The sequence below is a fragment of the Anneissia japonica genome, unplaced genomic scaffold, assembly GCF_011630105.1.
Source record: "Anneissia japonica isolate Jap-2015-1 unplaced genomic scaffold, ASM1163010v1 scaffold288038_len354873_cov157, whole genome shotgun sequence".
NCBI classification, from domain to species: domain Eukaryota; kingdom Metazoa; phylum Echinodermata; class Crinoidea; order Comatulida; family Comatulidae; genus Anneissia; species Anneissia japonica.
Genome location: NW_022716266.1, coordinates 211,909 through 234,459, shown reverse-complemented (window position 1 = coordinate 234,459; position 22,551 = coordinate 211,909). Strand labels below are relative to the sequence as shown.

Sequence of the window (22,551 nt, the reverse complement as noted above, 5' to 3'; positions counted from 1 at the left end):
TTAGTGGAAAAGGAAGGGCGCCTTTTGCGTCTGGATATACTTAGCAACAGAAGGGCGCCCTGTACGTTGGGCACGAAGTATAGGAAACTTGCATGGTTAAAAAGAAGGGCGCCGCCTACGTTGGGCACGACTTCCGCCTCATTTTTACAATGCGAGAACTCTATCTTGTATTTCTAGTATCTTTGTGGAAATTCATCGTACGCACGTAGCCTGGAATACGACAAGCAAGCAAGGGTGCGTATTTATCTAGGATACGAACTTCAAGCAGCAGTAAACTCGACAGCAGGTCAGTTACATTTCTAAGAGTAATTATAATTAGCAGAGTACAGTGGATGTAGCACACGCTATACTACTCTTTAAACTGGTTCAAAAGTTATTCACTAGAAATACCTTTGAGTAAACATTTTGTTAGTAATTGTTTGGATTATTCGAACTTGATTGTGTACATTACTGACCGGCCAAAATTACTGTCTGCTTACACTGGTTGACATTGATAATTTGTAGTGAGCTATCATGACCACTGCTAATAGTACCACTCCAGCGCACATACCTCTTCCACCACTATTGAAGGTGACTGGTGATTTAAGAACTAATTGGAAAAAATTAAACAGATGTGGGACAGCTATGAAATTGTCACACATATTGATGATAAATCTGACAAGTTTCGAGTTGCAACCTTCATCACTGCAATCGGTAGAGATGCACTTGAAATACATAATAACCTTCCATATAAATCCGATGAGGATAGACAAAAACTAGAAGTTATTTTGACACTCTGGGAAGAACATTGCAAAGGAAAAACAAACATAATTTATGAAAGATACAAGTTTAATAATTGCGTACAAGCAGATGATAGTTTTGATACATAATTAGTCAAAATGAGAGAGCTAGCATCGTCATGCAATTTTGGAAATTTAAGCGATGATTTCATTTGTGACCGCATTATATGTGGAATATCAGACAATGCACTTCGTAAACGACTACTTCAGGAAGCAAGTCTAACTCTAGACAAATGTATTTCGCTTTGTAAAGCTGCGAAAGCACATAAAAGCTACGAACACTACTGCGCATAATGTAACATGCACAGACTCAGAGGAAGGCAAAGCTGTTAATCAAAAGTCACGATCAACGAAAAAGGATCACTCGAGCAAAGATTTCACAAACAACTGTAGATATTGTGGAAAAGCACATGAACTCACTAAAACTAAATACCCTGCATATGGCAAAACCTGTTCAAGCTGTGGCAAACAGAACCACTTTGCTAACAAATGCAGAATTAGTGGGTCGAGACAGAAGTCACAACATAGACCAAAGCATAAGGGTAAGCATAGAGTTCATGCCTTATATGAAGACATATAGTGATGAGTCTGACTTTGAAGTCATGACAATAGATGTAATTAGGCCTAATAAAATAGAGGACAATGATGTCAAATCAATTCCAAAGAAGATCATGGCAACTTTCCTGATTAACAAGTTAAAATGCAAGTAGACTGTGGTACAACATGCAACGTTCTACCACGTAAATATATATCTAAAGACTTAAAGATAGAAGAGTCAAAGAAGACGCTCTCACATGATAACCATGCAACTATTCCCGTTCTAAGAGTTTGTAAAGTGCCACTTGTAAATCCTAAGAACAATAGAAAGTACACTGTGCCTTTTGTGATAATCGAGGGCCAAAGTGAACCATTGATTGGATCGCGTAGTGCTCAAGAACTTCAACTGAAAAAGGTTCAGCACGAGAACATAGCATATGAACATAGAACATAGTGTTTAATGGACTTGGACACATGCCGGGAACTGTCCACCTCGAAACAAACGAAACTGCAACACCAACGGCAATGCCGCCGCGACGCGTTCCAGTAGCGATAAAACAAACGCTCAAGAATGAACTCGCTCGTTTGGAAACACGTCAAATCATTACAAAGGTTATTGAACCAACAGACTGGGTATCGTCATTAGTCGTTGTCCACAAATCGAATGGGAAAAACAGGATATGTATTGATCCCCAACATTTAAACACTGCTTTGAAACGTGGACACTATCCGCTTCCTGTGATCGACGACATTTTGTCACATATATCGAACGTGAAGGTCTTTTCTAAAGCAGATTGCAAAGATGGATTCCTACAGTGCGAACTAGACACAGAGTCATCTTACCTCACGAACTTCCAGACGCATTGGGGCCGATATCGCTACAACAGAATGCCATTTGGCATCAGTCCTGCCCCAGAGATTTTCCAACAGAAACTAGACCAAAATTTAGAAGGTTTCGATGGAGTATTCATAATTGCCGATGACATCTTGATCACTGGACGCGGTGACACACTCGATGACGCGAATCGCGATCATGATGCGAATCTAAGCGAATTCATGCAACGATGAAAAGAACGTGATATCAAACTAAACTACGACAAGTTGGAATACAAGCGTATATATATGGGACATGTTCTATCTAGCGACGGATTCAAAGTTGATCCAAGGTAATTCAACAAAAGGACGCACATCTCGGGACATCAAAGGTTATAACTCTGGCATCGACATTCTAGGCGCACGTGCGTCCCTACACGCTGAACGTCACAAAAACCATAGCAACCAGATTATAAACCGTCAGCGTACGTGACGATTTACCCACGCGCGTGTTAGTTGCCATGTTTACATAAGAACATGAAATTTTATAAAATTCGTAAAATTTGAATTGCTATAACTTTTTATTTTCTTGGTAAATTTCCACAAATCAATTTGCAGTTTATAGAAGCATTTAACAAGCTCGCGGTAAAAAAAAATCAAATGTAACAGACATTGCGAAGTACCCAAAATTAATAAAATAAATACTAACACCATAAAACGAATGGCACGCATAGACTAATAATTGACGGCTGTACGCGCAACTAGTATCGGATTGTCGATGCCACAGTAAAGATCAAAGGACTGTACGCACGCGCTATGTTCGCGAGCGGAGATGTGCGTCCTTTTGTTGAATTACCTTGGTTGATCCAAGCAAAGTGGTTGCAATTAACAAAATGCCACAACCACAGGATGTCGCAGGTATTCAATATTTGTTGGCATGACAAAGTACCTCGCGAAATTCCAACCAGATCTGTCCGATATCAGCGAACCTTTGCGACGTCTTACTCACAAAGACGCTAACTGGAACTGGAAAACCGAACAAGCCTAAGCATTCAGAGCTATTAAGCAAAGCGTTACTCAATCTCCAGTACTAAAATACTTTGACCCTAAACTTGCTGTAGAGGGCCAAGGTCATAGGCGTAGATCCCGGGGGATGGGGGATATATCCCCCCAAGATTTGACAAGGGAGGATGGTCCATTGTATCATCCCCCCAATATTTTGACTATGTATGGGATAAACTGGAGATTTACACACTTCAAAAGACTGTCACAGAAATAATTTGCACTGTCTTATGCGCTTACAAAGATGAAAATTAGCATAATGTATTAATGTTGATAACAATTATTTTATCTGGTACCAATCTAAGCTCTTCTTTTCTTAGATGTTAGATGTGCTTGCAAAGAGAGCCACATTTCACACTGAAGGGTGTGTACGACATCAGTAATGTTATGTCAATTCCAAAAATGTTTAAGGTTATATCGGTTGATGAGGAATTTATTGATTAGGACTATAATAGCAAATTGCATCAATTTATTTTGCAAAAACAAGGTTTACAGCCTCAAAGCGGGGCAGGCACAAAACTAGATTATTAGCATTTTCATCATGGTTTTATTTATTACAAACATATTCTTTCACCATCAATACACATTGAGGCCCTTCTTTTCGGTTAAAACGATCTATCTTAAATTTGTCTTTCTTGAGTTTGGGACTATTACCGGTATGTGTTTAAATAACTTAAAAGGATAAAACTAAAAAAGCCCTACAAAATATTTTTTGTGTTTTTTAATTCTAATTTCGTCAGAATTGATGAAAATTCCCTAAAATTTGCAATTTATAGAGGAAATTGGCCTACCGTAACAAGAAATGCGCGCAAAGAATTTGAGAATTTTAGGCACTTTCAGAGGATGCATTTCTCAAGGGGTGGGGAAAGATTTTCCAAATATGGATATTCCCCCTTGTCACCCGGTATTTTTAATTCTGATTTCATTAGAATTGATCAAAACTCCCTAAAATGTGCAATTTTTAGAGGAAATTGGCCCATGTAAAAACCGTCAGGGGAGGGCCAGTTCCCCCCCCCCTCGCCTGTTACGACACTGGCTAACACACCAATCATCCCCCCCCCCAATGAAAAATACTTTTCTACGCCACTGGCCAAGGTGACGCTTCAAGCAAATGGTTAGGTTTCGTTCTCATGCAAGAGGGACGACCGATTACGTATGCGAGTCGTGCACTCACATCAGCGGAAACTCGATACTCTCAAATCGAGAAAGAACTGCTTGCTCAAGTGTTCGGAATGGAACGCAATCATCAGTATGTCTATGGACACAAGATAACATTATGGACAGACCATAAGCCTTTAGTTTCCATACGACTGAAACCACTATCAGCTGCACCAAAACGTCTACAACGATTGCTCATTAGGCTTAATCAATATGATGTTGAAATCAAGTACAAACCAGGTAAAGAAATGTACTTGGCAGACACACTCTCGCGTGCATACATCAACGATATGGAGAGGTCACCCACTGCAGCAGTTGAAAGCATTCACATGGTGGATTTTCTCTCAATACCCAAACATGGGCTCAGAGAATTACAAGAAACCACCGCTAATGACTTAACACTGCAATTAGTCATTCAGCAAATCACGACAGGATGGCCAGACTCAACACGCGAATGTCCAGCGACGAACTCGCAACGCAGGACGGTATCGTTTTTAAACGTCAACGCTGTGTACTTCCAAAGACCTGAGACCTGAAATCCGTCAGCGACTCCATGCAGCACACACAGGTGTAGAAAGCACACTTCGACGGGCCAGAGAGTCTGTTTACTGACCTGGATTGAACAGTTACATAAAAGACTAATATCCAAGTGTGAAACATGCAATACTTTTCAATCGAGTCAACGGAAAGAACCATTAATTAGTCACAACTTTCATCAGCGTCTGTGGGGTAAGATTGGATGTGATATATTCACACTGAATGGGAAAGACTACTTATGCACAGTAGACTACTACTCGGACTACTTCGAGATTGACAACCGTCATGGTAAAAAGGATGCATCTACAATCATAAAACACCTTAAGAAACATTTCTCCGACCATGGAATCCCAGATATCGTTCAATCGGACAATGGACCACCGTATAACTCACAACAGTTTGCGAACTTCGCCAAGAGCTACAAATTTGACATAACGACAAGCTCACCAGAATATCCACAGAGCAATTATAGTAAAGTGAAAAATGTTGTAAAGCTCGCTAAGCGTTTAATGAAGAAGACCAAGAAAGATCATGGAGATTTCTACTTAAACCTACTCATTTGGCGAAACACGCCCACAGAAGGTCTTAACAGTTCACCAGCACAACGTTTGTTTGGTAGAAGAACAAAGACTAACATACCAATTACAAACGATCTACTACAGCCGCAGATCATACAGGATGTGAGCGTCAACAAAGGGAAAAAATCTACAAAAACAAGCAAAGTACTACAACAGAGGTGCCGCTAATCTGTCTCCTCTTCACAATGGTAAAACGATACGCTTTAAGCAAGCACGAGATAGTAAAGTTTGGCAAAAAGCCCAAGTGAAAAAACCATCTGGTATTCGTTCGTACCAAATCATGACAGAGGACGGGAGATGTTACCGTCGAAATAGGAAGCACATCAGGAAAACTGCTGAGAATTTCGAAACACAAGAAATGTCAACATCTTCACAAGAGTAAATCACTACTCAAAATAGCGCGCCTACAATAGCACATGAAAACACAGATACCTCGCACAATAATGCTCAGAGCGACACAAGTCAAACGAATCTGTCACAAGCACAAAACGCGACAGAAACAACCAGCCTGAAGCAACAGAATTCGCACATGGCCAAAATACTTGCAACAATATGTAACATAATTAACAAAAATGAACATTTCAGACAATAACCCAATAAGAATAAGGACTCAGAACATTTGTTTGGACTTTTTAACTTTTAATGGTTAAACATTTTCAAAGTGTTACATTTAAATTGCAAAAAAATATTGCTACCGTATTAATGATTTTTCTAACCACATTTATAACTTGATATACTGTATGAACTTAATACTGTTGTTGCCGGATTATAAATTATAACCTGTTTATGCCTTTAGAATGATTATTTCATTTACTGCAAAAAAGGAAAGGTGTAAACGATTTAGCGCCTTCTATAATTAATCACTTTTATAACTTCGCCAGTGTTAACACACTGTGATTTGATTAGGCGCCCTCTATGGGCGGCCTCTCGATACTCCATCTTGGATTGATCGGACTGTTGTTTTGTTGGCTGTAATAAAGCTTTGTACACTACTGGTAGTGTGTCCGATTGTAGTCTTTGTACTGTGGTTGTTTCTTTTGCCCACTGGCGTGGTGGCAGCTTCAAGAAACGTTCCCATCCACGGTACTGGTGAGTTCCTATGCCCATTGTTGAGCTAGGCCTTTTCGTCAATCACTGTACATTGACTATCGCTCCACCGTGCGTCCGTCGGTTCTTGATTCCCTTTTAAGTGAAAACACTAGCTGCCTAGGCCTGTTATTGTGTGGCAACTATGGCTGCTATGCGAGAACCAAAGCAATTGAGTCTTACAAAGACGGAGACTATTAACACATTTGAAAATTGGAAGCAGAATTTAGTTTATACCTTAACACTAGATGCTAACTTTGGCCAATTCCTGTTAGATGGCTCGTCCTGGAGCCCCAAAACGAAAGCTGCCCCACTCAGGGGTTTCACCGACGACGGTGCTGACGTCCCCGAACAGCGGCGTCGTACGGCCCACCAAAAGGTCACTATCCTGGAGCTTATGCTGGGGCAAATTGCAAATTATTGTTCTGTGATTTCTCGCAACACAATTGTTAAAAGTTCCACTTCCTTGTCTCAAATATGGCAAACCATCAGGTTACATTATGGGTTTCGGTCCACCGGTGGACATTTTATTGATTTTGTGGACATCCACCTAGAAAATAATGAACGGCCTGAGGACCTATATCAGCGTCTTCTTGCATTTATTCACGATAATTTGTTAAAGCAAGGTGGCGGTATTTCCCATCATAACCAGGTAGTTGAAGAAGACGAGGAGCTTTCCCCCTACCTGGAAAATATGGTGGTCCTTATGTGGCTCTCTCTAATACATAAAGGCCTTCCAAAGATAAACAAAGGTATGGCACAGAACTTAGTACCAGAACACTTGCTTCAATTAAACCTGAAATCTCATAAGCTATTGATTCCCTTCTAGAAGAGTTACGTGCAGCCGATGACACACGCGTCTTGCGTGCAGCAGCAGCACGTCCAGCAAGTATACCTCATTCCCAAAGGTCTCGTCGACCGTTCTAGCAACCCAAAACGTGTCCTATCTGTAAACAGTGCGGTCGTTCAGACGATCGACACTTTCTTAGTCAATGTCCACATTTGCCCGAGTCAGATAGGAGGCACGTTACTAAAGCCCGACAGATCGTTGACATTATTGATGATAGTGCAGATTCTGTCGATGACCCAGTTAGTGACACGTTAGAGCCTTCTGCTCTGAGAGTTCAGTTCAGACAGTCCCCATCTAGACGCGTTTCACCAACATCATACCGTTCGACTCACAGTCGACAGTGGGGCAACGGGTAACATGATATCAGTTTTCACAGCCACTGCATTAGGTGCATCCATGAAAACTAGCTCCCAGTCCGCCCATCAGGCAGACGGATCATCCCCACTCACTGTCATATGCGAAACCTCTATTGTGTTTACCAGGGACGGCAAGGAATTTAAATTTGAAGGTCTTGTTGTCGAGAAACTCGATGTGGACGTACTCGCGGGCACCCCATTTATGGAGTTGAATGACATAGCCATTCGTCCAGCTAGGAGACAAATAATTCTGGGCGACGGAACTACCTATTTATATGGGTTTCGTCCTGTACATCCTAGTCCTCCTAGCGTACACCGCGCATGCGTTCTGCGCTTTCCAGAGGGAGAAACTACTATTTGGCCTGGCGACTTTATTGAGTTAGATTTACCACCTGACTTCTCCCAGAATGATGATGTTTTTGCTCTTGAGCCTCGTGACACTTCTGCACTTTTAAGATCAGGCCTGGCCCCCGTACGACGTTATTTCTAGTGTAGCTGGTAGAGTCCGCATCCCCAATTTTACCAACAGGCCCCAGGTTGTAAAGCGACATCAGCATTTCTGCCAAGTTTGCCCAACCTATGTCCCACCAGCGGAGAAATCTACACCGCCTCCAAGTTACATAGCTAAGCCTGTTTCTGTTTCGGCTCATTCTGATAAAGTTAAGTTGGACCCAGATAATATTGTACCCCAGGATATAAAATCAAAGTTCCATTCCGTCCTTATCGAGTACGAGTCCGTCTTTGACCCTGCGAATAAGGCATACAACGGCTCAGTTGGTCCATTTCAGGCAGTAGTCAACATGGAACCCGTTCTGCCTCCTCAACGAAAGGGTCGAGTTCCTCAGTATTCTCGTGACAAGTTGGTTGAGTTGCAACACAAGTTCGATGAACTTGAGCGAATGGGTGTTTTCGTTCGCCCAGAGGACGTTGGTGTCCAGGTGGAGTATTTAAACCCTTCTTTCTTGGTCAAGAAGGAAAGCGGTGGTTTCCGTCTTGTCACAGCATTTGTTGAAGTCGAACGTTACGCAAAGCCCCAACCCTCACTAATGCCTGATGTTAATTCCGACCTTAGAAATATTGCCAAATGGAAACACCTCATTACCACTGACTTAACTAAAGCCTTTTATCAAATACTCTTGTCTCGAGAGTCCATGAAATATTGCGGCGTAGCAACGCCATTTCGTGGCGTAAGAGTGTACGCTCGCTGCGCCATGGGTATGCCCGGGTCTGAGACAGCCCTCGAAGAGCTTACATGTCGCGTGCTGGGAGACTTGATCTAGGAGGGAGTGGTTGGCAAACTTGCCGACTATCCCCACTTGTGGTGGGGATAGTTATGATGAACTGCTCTATAACTGGCGGCGGCTTCTAAAGTGCATCTACAAATGTGGCCTGCGGCTTTCTGCTGGTAAAACCAGTATCTGTCCAAACACCACAACTATTCTGGGATGGACATGGCCTCTAGGGTCTATTCAGGCAAACCCACATCGTATATCTACATTACAATCTTGCACTCCACTACTGACTGTTAAGGGTTTGAGTTCATTTATTTGCGCATACAAGGTGTTAGCGCGCGTTATTCCCCAATGTGCTTCCTTTCTCGCTCCCTTAGAGGGGGCAATCGCTGGCCTACAGTCCAAGGAAGCTATATGCTGGAGTGATGCTTTACATGAAGTCTTCAAAACTGCACAGAATGCACTTTCCTCTAATAAGCTTGTTATGGTACCACGTCCTGATGACCAACTGTGGATTGTCACAGATGGTGCTGTTAAGAACTTTGGTATGGGGGCAACGTTGTATGTCACACGCCATGACAAGCTTCATCTAGCCGGTTTCTATAGTGCTAAACTCAGTACACGCCAAGTCACTTGGTTGCCCTGTGAAGTGGAGGCCCTTGCTGTTGCTATCAAGCACTTTAGTCCATACATTACCCAGTCGCGACATACAGCATGCATCCTTACAGACAGTAAGCCATGTGTACAGGCTCCAGACAAGTTGTGTAGAGGAGAATTTTCTGCCAGTCCCCGAGTCTTCACTTTTCTGTCTATCGCAAGCCGATACCATGTATCAGTTAGGCACCTTGCTGGATCAGCTATTGCCCATCCGATTTTGCCAGTCCAAATGCGCCCCCCTGTACTGAACCCAACTGTCAAGTTTGTTCTTTTGTCCACCGCATGGAAGAGTCAAGTGTACTTCGCACATCAGTGCGAGAGTTCATTAATGGAGAGCCTAAATTACCATTCACGAGTCGATCAACGTGGTTAGCTATTCAAGCCGAATGCCCAGACCTTGTTCAAGTAAAACTTCATCTTCGGCAGGGAACCCGCCCGTCTAAGAAAAATACCCATGCTAAGGACATAAAGCGCTACCTAAACACCGGTTGTTCTATTGGTAATGATGGGCTACTGGTTGTTAAACGTACGGAGCCTCTGGCACCCTCGCGCGAATGCATTATTGTTCCCAGAGCTGTGGTCGATGGATTACTCACCGCACTTCATGTCCGCCTTGATCATCCGACTTGTCACCAAATTAGGTTATCTGTGCATCGCTATTTCTATGCCCTTGATATGGACAAGTCTATCGAGCTGGCGTCTAATGTCACCACTGCGCATCTCTTCGTAACGTACCACACACTAAAATACAACAGTCCACAGGAGACCCGCCAGCGATACTCGGCCTTACTTTCGCTGCTGATGTTTTAAAATGAGAACGTCAACTTATTTTGGTTGTCAGAGAGACTGTCACCTCCTTCACCTCTACATGCTTGATTACGGACGAAACACACACCACATTACGCGACTATTCGTACTGACCACGCCCCTGGCTTTGCTGCACTTGTTAATGATGAGTTTTTGCTCAATCACAGACTTGTAGTTGAGATGGGCAGAATTAAGAATATCAACAAAAACCCAGTGGGAGAGAAGGGAGTGCGTGAGCTGGAAGATGAGTTACTTCGCCAAGAGCCTAGTTGTGGACCTGTTTCACCTACAGTACTGTCTATTGCTACTGCCCGTCTCAACTCTCGTATCCGCACTCGAGGGTTATCGTCACGTGAAATGTGGACACAGCGGGATCAGTTCTCGCATGTCCAAATCCCTGTCTCAGATCAAAAGTTGATCATTGACCAGCACAACCTTCGAACCAACAACCACCCCTTCAGCGAAAAATCTAAAGCGCCGACAGCCGATGTGGCACCTGATACTTCCGTTAACATCGGGAATTTGTTTTACATTTGGGGAGATCGTAACAAGACCTCTGCACGAGATCGTTACCTTGTTGTATCTGTTGATGGAGCCTGGTGCACAGTTCGTAAGTTTTCTGGCTCTCAGTTCAGAAGCACTAGTTATCGTGTCAAAAAGTCTGAGTGCTTCAATGTCCCCAAGGGTAAGGATGCAGCAACTCCACCACGAAGGACTCACAGTGATACATCAGATGATGAGTATCAATGCCCTCCTGTAGCTGATCCATCACCACCCACTCCACCTGCCGTACCAGAGGCACTCGCTGTTCCTCCAGTTGACCTCATGAAGGCGCCTTCGTTGGAAGCTACACCACCATCTGTGTCATCTCAAGATCATCCTGCAAAGCCCCTTCTACGCCGTTCAACAAGGAGACGTCATGAACGATTCTCTGACTATGTTATGGATCAGTAGTATTAGTACACGCTTGAATTCTTATAAGTTTAGGTTTATCTTCGATTTAATACTGTCTGTTTGAGTTTGTTCATAATCACTTTTCTGTCAACAACTTCTATTTATTATTATTATTATGAGGTTATTATCACGCTTGTACTATTGTGATTGACACTTTCTAATCTGTAATGATCTTAAATGTATTACTGAGTTTTATAGATAGTATGTCCGAGTGTTACTGTGTCAGTATGCACAGCATGAAACTGACACGTGTTTTCTTGCTGTTTTTTTTTTTGTTTCGTTAATTTTTAGTTTAAAAAAAGGCGTAATAAAGGAATAAATGAAAGGACAAGAGAAGTCACGCCAGTGTTAACACACTGTGATTTGATTAGGCGCCTCTCGATACTCCATCTTGGATTGATGTGACTGTTGTTTTGTTGGCTGTAATAAAGCTTTTTTGTACACTACTGCTAGTGTGTCCGATTGTAGTCTCTGTACTGTGGTTGTTTCTTTTGCCCACTGGCGCTTGTTGCTATGCGCTCGCGTTCAGCGTGCAAGTTTGGGTCGTGCGATATATACCATCTTGATTGAATTGTTACTTCGGAGATTTAACGTTGAATAAATCTTAATATTAGTGTTCATCAAAGGTTGTCATCATCTTCTTATTACAAGGTCTACGGTTTATTGTGTCACATAGCCAAACTGCTGCGTTGAAGCGTTAAAAGCCTGCTGTTAAAACAAAGATACTAGAAGGTTAAAATAATATAATCGCCCACGCGCGAACGCATTTGAATCAACCAGACGCGTTCGTAAACCACGATCAACGCAAAGTTACGCACACTGTTCTGTATTACCCACTGATCTCTACTATAATAGTAGAGATCAGTGGTATTACCTGATATATCTATCTATTTATTTCCATGGCAACAGTGAAAATCACCACTTACAGGATGGACTCAAAATATATAGGCCAAATATAAACTCTATAAATACAGAAATACAAGCAAGACAATAAAAAAATACATTCATAACCCCTTCCACAGTGAACATAGAATCAAGCACCCCATTATTCTACTGTCATCATATTCATATATGTAGGACTGGTGACTGTCCTTGTAAAATGCAATATGCGAGGGTTATATCATCCTAATCTGGCTTATGCCGTCCTGTATATTGTATATACAACCAGATTACAACAGTTTAATTACTATACTGGAAAGCTATAAGTTGAACTATTCCCCTCCTGTCTCTTATACACATCTAGATGTGTATAAGAGACAGTTATATAACCCTCGCATATTGCATTTTAAAAGGACAGTCACCAGTCCTACATATATGAATATGATGACAGTAGAATAATGGGGTGAATCAAGAAACTAAACACACTCACAAATGCAACTTATATCGGGATACTTTTTAAAACTAGGGATCAGAAATGTTTGAAACTATTTAAAAAGGTATCAGTGTTACTATTTTGATTAACAAAGTGTGTTTAATTAATATTCGATACTAAAATTTACAATATGTCTTTGTTAATCATTCGGTAGACCAATATATATATATTATTATTTTATAACCAGGAGTAGGCTTAAACCTAAAATGAACCTCAAGGAAACAATTTTTTGTACCAGAGATGTTAATTCGTATCTGTGATTGTATCACCAAAATCGAAGACAGTTATTGTTACTTTTATCCAAATGCATTTTATCTCGCATTTTATTTTATTAATTTTGATTCCAAATTTCATAAAGTACATATGCCTATATATACGATTGAAATTTAAAACATTTTTTTTATACATGAGAATTGTCTCTGCCTTAAAATTTAACAGAAAAGCTCCGAGAAGCTGTGGATCTAGATATGCTAACAAATGGTGCGGCTCCCAGCCTAGTCAGAACAAAGGGTGGGGGAAACTAGCCACCTGTCATCCATCGCTGGTGCCACCGCTGGCCGGCTCCAACCAAAACATTTTCAATAACAAGTGTTCTTTTTTTATTTAGACCATGCCGAGCTGAAAAATAATTTGGGCATTCAATTTTATTTTAATATTGCTGATACAGCATAAACATCTTTTTTTATATCTTGTCTTCACTTTTGTTGTAGTATGGCCCAGAACAAAAATTATTTCACAGTTGGAGCCTAACATTTGCTAGGCCTACTTATTGTATGAAACCAAACCTACAGTATTTTTTTATTAATTGTATGGTATACCCTAATTGGTTTTGTTATAATTATTTAAAAAAATATCTTATGGTTATGGATATTGAATTTTAAATAATACATATTGAAAAACTCCTAATTATATAATAATAAGGCTACTGATATAACGAACTACCTATTTGACAAAACATTAATTAATGCGGGATGATCGATCGCGACAGCAGAAGCGTGCGTTGATCATTGTGTTATCAACGCGTCTGATTAGTTTCAACTGCGTTCGCACGCGGGCGCCCATATCTGCTATTACCATTCCTTCGTTAGCACCAACAGGCTTTTATACGCTTCAACGCAGCAGTTGCAGTTGTGCGTTATGACACAATAAACTCATTTAATATCTTTAAAATTATTAATGTTCCCCTAATTGGATTTTTTCGGACTTTTAGTATGTTATTGTGTATATTTTATGAACAAATTCCGTAAAAATTATTTATGTTGAAATTAGTTCTAGGTTCACTATGATTTTGTCATAGATTGACTGGACTATATTATTTTTTAGATAGTATGGAGGGTTATATTTTTTTTTTCTTTCCCATGCAGTGTATATAACAATAAACGAAAGATCAGATCATTGTTTTACAGACAACGTTAACAAACGAAAACCGTACATTCACAAACGATCATGATTAAAAAGAACAACGTATTTTCAAGTGCTTGAAATTGTTTTTCTTGATGCAATAATGCCCTTTGCAGCTAATAATTGAAAGGTTTTTAGAAATTTTATTAATTATTCCTTGTTTTGAATTACGTGTTTGGCGAATCCGACCTTAAAACTATTAAATTGGGCACATTTCATTTTGAATTCACGGTGTTTGTGTCCATTCTGGAGTTTTGTATTACAAAACAAATTATTATAATTATTATAATTGGCTTTTTCTGCATTAGAGCAAAAGCCATTGTTTTTTTTTGTTCTGATTTTGTTTCATCCCGCTTTCCTATGTAAGTTGCACAGGGTTTTTCTGTCCGTAACTTTGGTCAATTTCCTGGATGGATCTTCTTTAAACCTAATTATCAAAGCAAAGACCATATCAAAGATGTGCAATTTAAAATATGATGTCATTCTACATATTTTTAATATTAATTAATGGGTAATTAAATGTTTATGTTAACGGAATTTGCGTTTTCCAAAGTGTTTCGAAGCTACAACCGACAGTGACGGATTCAGGTAGGTGGGGGGGGGAGCCTGCCTAACCCCCCTCCCCTCCTAAATTGGTCAATATTGTAAAAAATTGGAGATAAAAAGGAAAATTACTTTAAAATTTTAAGTCTAAGAGTGCCATTTCCGGCCATTTAGAGGTGACATAACTGTAAATTTTCTTACCCCAACCATGGTGATGTTCAGGTGGTATAGACACTCCATCTGTTAAAGTCCCTATTTCTGGAAGTTATATTGATATTTGTGTATGTATCATTAGAAATTGATAACATATTGATTTTTTTAAATTAACAATTAATTGATTCACCACAGACGATTAAGATTAAAGCATTATCCATCAGTACATACTTTCGGTATTTTTTTTTATACAGGATCTTCAAAATATCTTGCGTAATCCTCCACCATAATGTTTTCCATATTTAAACAATTATTCTAGAGATATGTAAAATTATTTGGCTTAGGTAATATACTCACAGAAGAACAAATAAGCTTTTGAAGGAAATACAGTATTCTTCTTCCTGGTATCATACCCGTTATTCAACATTCATAATATTGACTGAATTATGGAGGACTGTAAAAAATAGTGTACGGGAATGAGTTTTAAAAATTATACACGCAAAGCGCGGTTTACATTTTGTCAATATTCTTCCTACTTCTGGGGCCCAAAGCGTTAGGTCTCTGTAATCAATATGAGGAAGTATTAATGTTTTCTATATTAGTGGTGCTGTTAGTATTAAAATATTATTTCCTCGTCCTACCTAGAACACGATTCGCTAGTGCAAGTTTGGACTGTACTAAAGCTATTGTCAAGCTCTTGATCTTTTATCGTCAGTGTATACACACCTATTGAGGTTTGCTGCGCAGAGACACGGTTTTTCATTTTATTGAACTAGATATATTGGAAAACCATTGAAGGATTTTAGCAATATTTGAAAGAACAGTTAACATCAATATGAATGAAAAACATTTAAGCTATCTACGTGGCTTCCACTCATTTGAACGTAGTTCTAATTTGCGCGTACTCGCAGACGATAAGAAGATTGAAACAGCCTATCAACAAGCAAGAGTAAGAGGAAGACTTCCATTTAACAGATCAAAAATCTTAATTTTAGGAGATCATGGTGTGGGAAAGACATCGACATGTAGACGCTTGCGAGGAAAAGATTTTCGACAGGACGAGCCTAGCACCATAGGAATTGAAACAAATACCGTCAAAGCAAAAGTCACTGATGTTAACTGTAAGTGGCGTGAAGTATCAAATACACCACTAGAAGACTTTGAAAGTTCGGCAGCATGGTGGGCAGTATCACACGTGCGCAAACTTAGTGTAAAGGAAACCACGAAAGCTGGCAGCACGTCAGAAATCCATCCCCAGATGTCGCCAGTGGGCCTAAAGCTAACTGAAGATACATTTTTTCAGACAATTCTCAGTATTCCTATCATATTTACTTTTCTAATCGGTGGTTTTGCTTTCGGATTTGGACTAGTTGTATGGATAAATATTCTTTGCTTTATGTATATATTCGATTATCACACTGCGTACCGCTTCGGTTGTGGATACACTATCGGAATGGTACTCATAGACAGTGCAATGGCAATGGATTTGGGAGACAATGAATTGATCAAAGTATCCATTGTCATGACTTTGTGTATACTAGTTGGCTTACTTACTGGCGTTCTTATGGGCGCAGGTGGTAGAACGGGAGTATGCATAGCATTTTGCATTATGGTACATCCTCAACAGAAAACATTTACCATTGATAATGTTACAGAAAAACTATTATTTATCTACAGCAAAGCATATTATAATTTGATAATTTGTATTATTGCAGTTATAAGTATTTTGATGTTTAGGTATGCTCCCTTAAAAGTATTGACAATGAGTCGAAGGGACTGTGTACTTGTATTTTTAAGTATCATTGCATTCATCACAGTCGCAGCCTTTATTAAAGGATCGTATTTTGTAAGCCTATTTTATACTTTCACATGTATTGCGGTACTTGTAAGTTGTATATTAGCTGGCGTCCTTTTAGGGAGAAAATATGTTGCTTATGGGTATATCCCCCAAATGTATCTTATCAAGAAAGCTATTGGTTTTGTAGCTGGTATATTTATAGCCGTTTTGTGCGGGTGGGAGCTTCCAGATTTGAAAACTCTCAGCTTTGCCAAAAACAGATACTACCCTATTTCTCGATATTCGTTCAGCCTATTGCTTTTTATAGCGCCAATTACTGCATTTATTGTCTACGAATGGTTTACATACATGAAAGTGAAGAATACAACCTCTATACCGTTAAAACATATCCAAAAATCAATGGAAGCATGTATTCGTAATGAACCGTATTTGGATGCTAGACTTAGTCTATGGGACTTTGCTGGACAAAACATATACTACAATACTCATCATCTTTTCATGCCAAAGCAGGGTGTGTATCTGATTCTATTTAACGCCGTTGAAGCGGCTGTGAATCCTCGAAAACAAATTAATCGACTACAGTTTTGGTTGCAATCAGTTTCTATGCATGGAGATATTAAAAACATTGTAGTGTTTCTTGTAGGAACAAGACGAGAAAGTGTTATTGACATAAATGCTCTTTTGAATTTCACTCAACTTGCAAAAGCACATCTCTATAAACCCTTTTCTAGGTTACTTGCGTTTCATCCTTCGGGTAGCTTTTTCTTTTTCATTGAAAATTCGTTATGTGTAGACCAAGAGCGTAACATCTTACGAACAGTTATTTATACAGAGATTACAAAATTGGAATTTTTTCAGGAGAATCATTCGGTAAAATACCTTTTATTCCATGAAACTTTGAACAAATTTCGCTTACAAAATTACATTATTGCAAGTTTAGTAGAGATCTTAGAGGAAGTCAAATTAACGTGCAATATTATTTCCCAGAATGAGTTGTGCGAATTCTTAAACTTCTTTGACAGATCTGGTGATGTCATATACAATGAATGTGATGAGGCACTCCGACATTACGTTATCTGTGACCCTCAAATGCTAATAGACATTCTGACAATCTTAGTGAATGTGCCTGAAACTCACCTGAGAAATCGGACAGTATCTGACTTATGGCAGAATTTGGAAGACACTGGCATTGTTGACAGTAGACTACTAGAGCACCTTTGTAGACAGAAAAACATTTGGCGACATTACCCTTACATCATTCGTTTCTTAGTGGGAACACATCTACTTTTCCCGCTTAATGTTATTGATCCCATTGACCAAGTCGGCACATTTTTTCTGTCTTGTCGACTACCAAAGAAGAATTTAATATCTACTATACAGAACAGCGGTCAAGAAATTTTTTATTTCGACTTCGGTGAAATTCTTCAAGAATTTATATTTCTACGTCTCATCGCTAAATGTTGTGAAGTGTTTTACTGGGATGAGATCTTTTATAATTCAGCAAGATTTAGGACAGGTAAATCATGTCTTTTCTTCATCAGTACAGAGGTAATTTCTGGAAACATTAACTCATACGACAGAAATCTTATCAAAGTTGAAGTTATAAGTGAAGACAAAACTCAGACTATGTGCGTTCTACAGAAAATGGTTCGTTTTATTGAAGAAATAATAAATCGGGATTTCAACCTGGACTACTTTAGAAAACAGTATATTTATGGACCTGTCTGCGAGAGTTGTAGTTCCTTAGATGGAACACTGTGTTTGGTGAACCTCATTACTCATGGAAACGATATATCTACACTGGATGGCTATAAACCAGATATTTACCATACAGTCACAATTAATCTAAAGGTACGATCTAACTTTAGGCCTGTGATAGTAGTTTGCCATAAATAACCTTTATTCATTTAATATTTTAATATTATTATTGTTAATATTATTATTTAAAAACAAAATTTAATGACAAGAAAGATCGAAGTTTCGGGTCCATCATGGAACTATTTTCAAGATCATGTAAATTTAAAAAACTAAAAACAGAAATACCAAGCAGTGACAGAAAGTAAGTAATTACTGTAATTAACATATCAATAGGGCCTACTGTATGGAGCCATTTAGTGGAGCTAAGAAATAATTAGTCCTTCTTAGCAGATTAACTAGATAAACAGTTTGGCTTTGACTGAATCAGTTTGTTTTTCAGTGTAGGTTTCAGTTCTTTGATCCAAAGCATTTCTTTAATTAAGCAATCAAACTTGGATTTTCACTTAGATAAAACCTTGAAATAATTAACAGTTTCAGTAGCACTAATATCATGATTTTTTAAATGTTGTTCTATGTTACTTTTACTGTGCTCATCAATGCGTTGATAAAGGTGTGGACGAGTGTAGCCGACATAGCTTGCATCGCACAAGCCACATTGAAATTTGGAAACAACGCTTTGTTCATTAACAATTTTAAGTTTACTTTCTTTTGATTTTGAGATTTCACCTATTTTCCTGATAGTGAATACGGACATAATTTCATTAATAATCTTACAGCTAAGCTGCTTAAATTGTTTAGATACGGTGTTGGAACAAGTTTGATCTTTAAATGGAGAACAATTCTGATGGGTAGCTCGACAGCTTCTTGACTAGTAGTAATAATATTATTGTTTAGATGTATTAAACAATAGATTGTGTAAAATCATTAATAATACTACTGATTAATTCCGTTGGGTAATTAATTCTATCAAACATAATTGCAATATCATTAACTTCTTCAAGAAATAATTAATTGGTTGATGATAATTTGTAAGCTCTTTTAAGCATAGTGTGTACAAGATTTCTTTTGTATCCATTGTCTACATGACTATCATAATGTAAAAGAAGACGTTTGTTAGTTTCCAATGATGAAGTAGCTGTTTTAGAAATTTGGCATTTCTAAAAAGTTTATAGAATTATTATAGGCAATTTCCATGGTAAAATCAATAGCACAGTGAGAGTTATTTAAGGTGTTTAGAAACTGATATGCAGAATCCTCGTCAGGCATGAACACAATCGTATCATCAACATATCGCCGGTAAAATGTTGGCAATTTATCAGCTGATTGTAGGTTGTCTTCGAGGTTGCTTATGAACATGTTGGCCATTAGTGGTCCAAGTAGAGAACCCATGGCTACACCGTTAACTTGCTCATATAGATCACCACCATGTTGAAAAAGTTGGTTTTTCGTGGCACCGTGAGTAGATCGACAAGACCTTGTCTGTCAATTGATAGACCATACTGGACGTTAAACCAATCATGTTCAAAGGCTTTGTCGGCAAGAATTTGAATGGTCTCATCAAGTGGAACATTAGTAAATAATGAGACGACGTCATAAGAAACTAACAGGTCATTGGTACCTGAGTAGTTGACCGTATTTCTTTAGCAAAATCGAAGATGTCTGGAATTCTGAAGTCATTGCTTTCTAATGGTTTTAGTTTTTCATCTAAACATTGAGCTAGTTTATAGTTGTACCTTCAAGTGGCCGATAGTATTGGCCTCATGTTCCCTTGTGGGTCTTGGGTAGACCATAAAGATAAGAAAGTCTAGAACCTTGATGAGTGAGTGGTGGTTACTTCTTTAGGGGGAATATCATGAAGAGTGCGAGATAATTGTTTCTCTTGCACTAGTAGTGGGTGATAGTGTTTGATTGGCCTACCTCGTGTTTTAGGTTGTGTGTTACTAACAGGTACTGTATAAACTTAGAAGTGTTGTTGATCTACGCTTCACAAAGAAGTTTATCGTATTGAAGTTTATCCATAATAACTACCCCTGAACCTTTGTCTGGTTTATTAATAATGATGTCATTCTTTTTCTTTAATTGTCCTTATGCGCGTCTTAACGATCTTGGCGGAGATGGGTCCTTACGTTCGATGTAATTTAAAGCGATGGACTTCAGTGTTGCTGCTGTAACAGCTTTCAATTTATCATTTACTAGCTTGGGCCCAATTCTCCAATAAGCCTTTTCAAAATTGGCATGAATGTCCCTAGTATTCACTAGCAGGAAGGTAGGTGAAATCTTGAAATAAAAAAAAGTAAACCTAAGATTGTTGATGAACAATGCGTTGTTTCTAAATTTCAATGTGGCTTGTGCGATGCAAGCTATGTCGGCTACGTTTGTCGAAACCTTCATCAACGCATTGATGAGCACAGTAAAGGTAACATAGAACAACATTTAAAAGATCATGATATTAGTGCTACTGAAACTGTTAATTATTTCAAGGTTTTATCTAATTGTGCAAATCCAAGTATGATTGATTAATTAAAGAAATGCTTTGGATCAAAGAATTGAAACCTACACTTAACAAACAAACTGATTCAGTCAAAGTCAAACTGTTTATCCAGTTAATCTGCTAAGCAGGACTAATTATTGCTTAGCTCCACTAAATGGCTCCACACAGTAGGCCCCATTGATATGTTAATTACAGTAATTACTTACTTCCTGTCACTGCTTGTTATTTTTGTTTTTAGTTTTTTTTTCAATTTACATGATCTTGAGAATGGTTCCATAATTATTATTATTATTATTATTATTATTATTATTATTATTATTATTATTATTATCATCATTATTATCATTTTTTGAATATGTTTGATCATGTATATGTTTGTTTTTGTTCATTATGTGGAAAATAAATAAATAAATCAATTAATCAATCAATCATTATTATTATTATCATTATTATCATCTCCGCCAGGAGATATATAATTTTAGTCGTGTAAGTTTGTGTGTGCATGTGTGTGTGTGTCACATTTTGGTGTTTTCGTGTGTTTTTTGTGTACGACATATCTCAACTAAGACAACTAAAAATTACAGGGAGTTTTAGGTTTAACCCAATGAAAAACCCATTAAATTTTGGTGACTGTCCGGAGTAGGGTGTGGATGTGAGACCATTTAAAGGGATTTTTAGAGAAAACGTCCTAGACAAAATACAAAATATCTCAAAAAATAATCAACAGATATGAATGAAACTTTCATGAAATCTTAACTAAGTTACGAGAAAGAAATTATCAAGGGTTGGTCACGATCCAAAATCGGGGGTGAATTTGAGTGTGATTTAAATTTATAAGGTCGTGCGTGTTTCATGTGTTCAAAATATCTCAAATCAGCTGCACAGATCTTAAATGGACGTTACAGGGATCGTCATTTATAACCCAAAAATGAGGTGATTAAATTTTGTACGCGATATGGAGTCACGGGAGTTGATATGAGGAGCATTCAAAGGAAAACGTCTATCCCAACTCAGATATTTTAAAAAATTAATCAAGTGATATGAACGAAATTTTTGCGAAACTTTAACCAAGTAACAAGAAAGAAATTATGAAGTGTTGGTGATGATTTATAGCTTAAAAAGTTGCCTTTTGACCCATCTATGTGTATCATCAGTCATCCAGATTGGTTAGGCTTTTTTATTGACTTACTATCCAGGCAGGTCACAGTCGTCCTGGGTTGAAAATGAATGAGTCTAATGATATTTATGAAAGTAAGCATGTATATAAGACATTTTGGATTGACGTCGTTGTATACCAATTAATAACACTAAGTGTTTCTTTGTTTACAGTTGAGTATCACATGCAGGCGAATAATAGACAACCAGATCTGAGGTTATTATTTAGCTACAAAAAACGGCAATAAAAATTGCAATACCCAACAAACTCCTACACTAAGGCGACTTCAAGATGGACCACAATAGTTTTAAAAAAATTATTTTCGAGATTATAATTTTTTATGGAATGGCTGTGAACGTGAATCTGCCTAAACTTTTAGGCCCAATCTTCCTTTGGTCTCCGGGAATGTATTTATAAACGCAACCAGCTTCAACATAGATTCATTACTAGGAAAACATTGAAGAACCTTGACA

At 38.5% G+C, this 22,551-nt stretch overlaps 1 protein-coding gene across 1 annotated transcript; it reads left to right on the top strand.

Moving 5' to 3' along the window:
• Nucleotides 1-1,790: 1,790 nt before the first annotated feature.
• LOC117109664 (uncharacterized protein K02A2.6-like) lies at nt 1,791-2,384 on the top strand. The gene has a single exon (XM_033252047.1). The coding sequence runs from the start codon at nt 1,791-1,793 to the stop codon at nt 2,382-2,384; it is 594 nt and encodes a 197-aa protein (XP_033107938.1).
• Nucleotides 2,385-22,551: the final 20,167 nt, after the last annotated feature.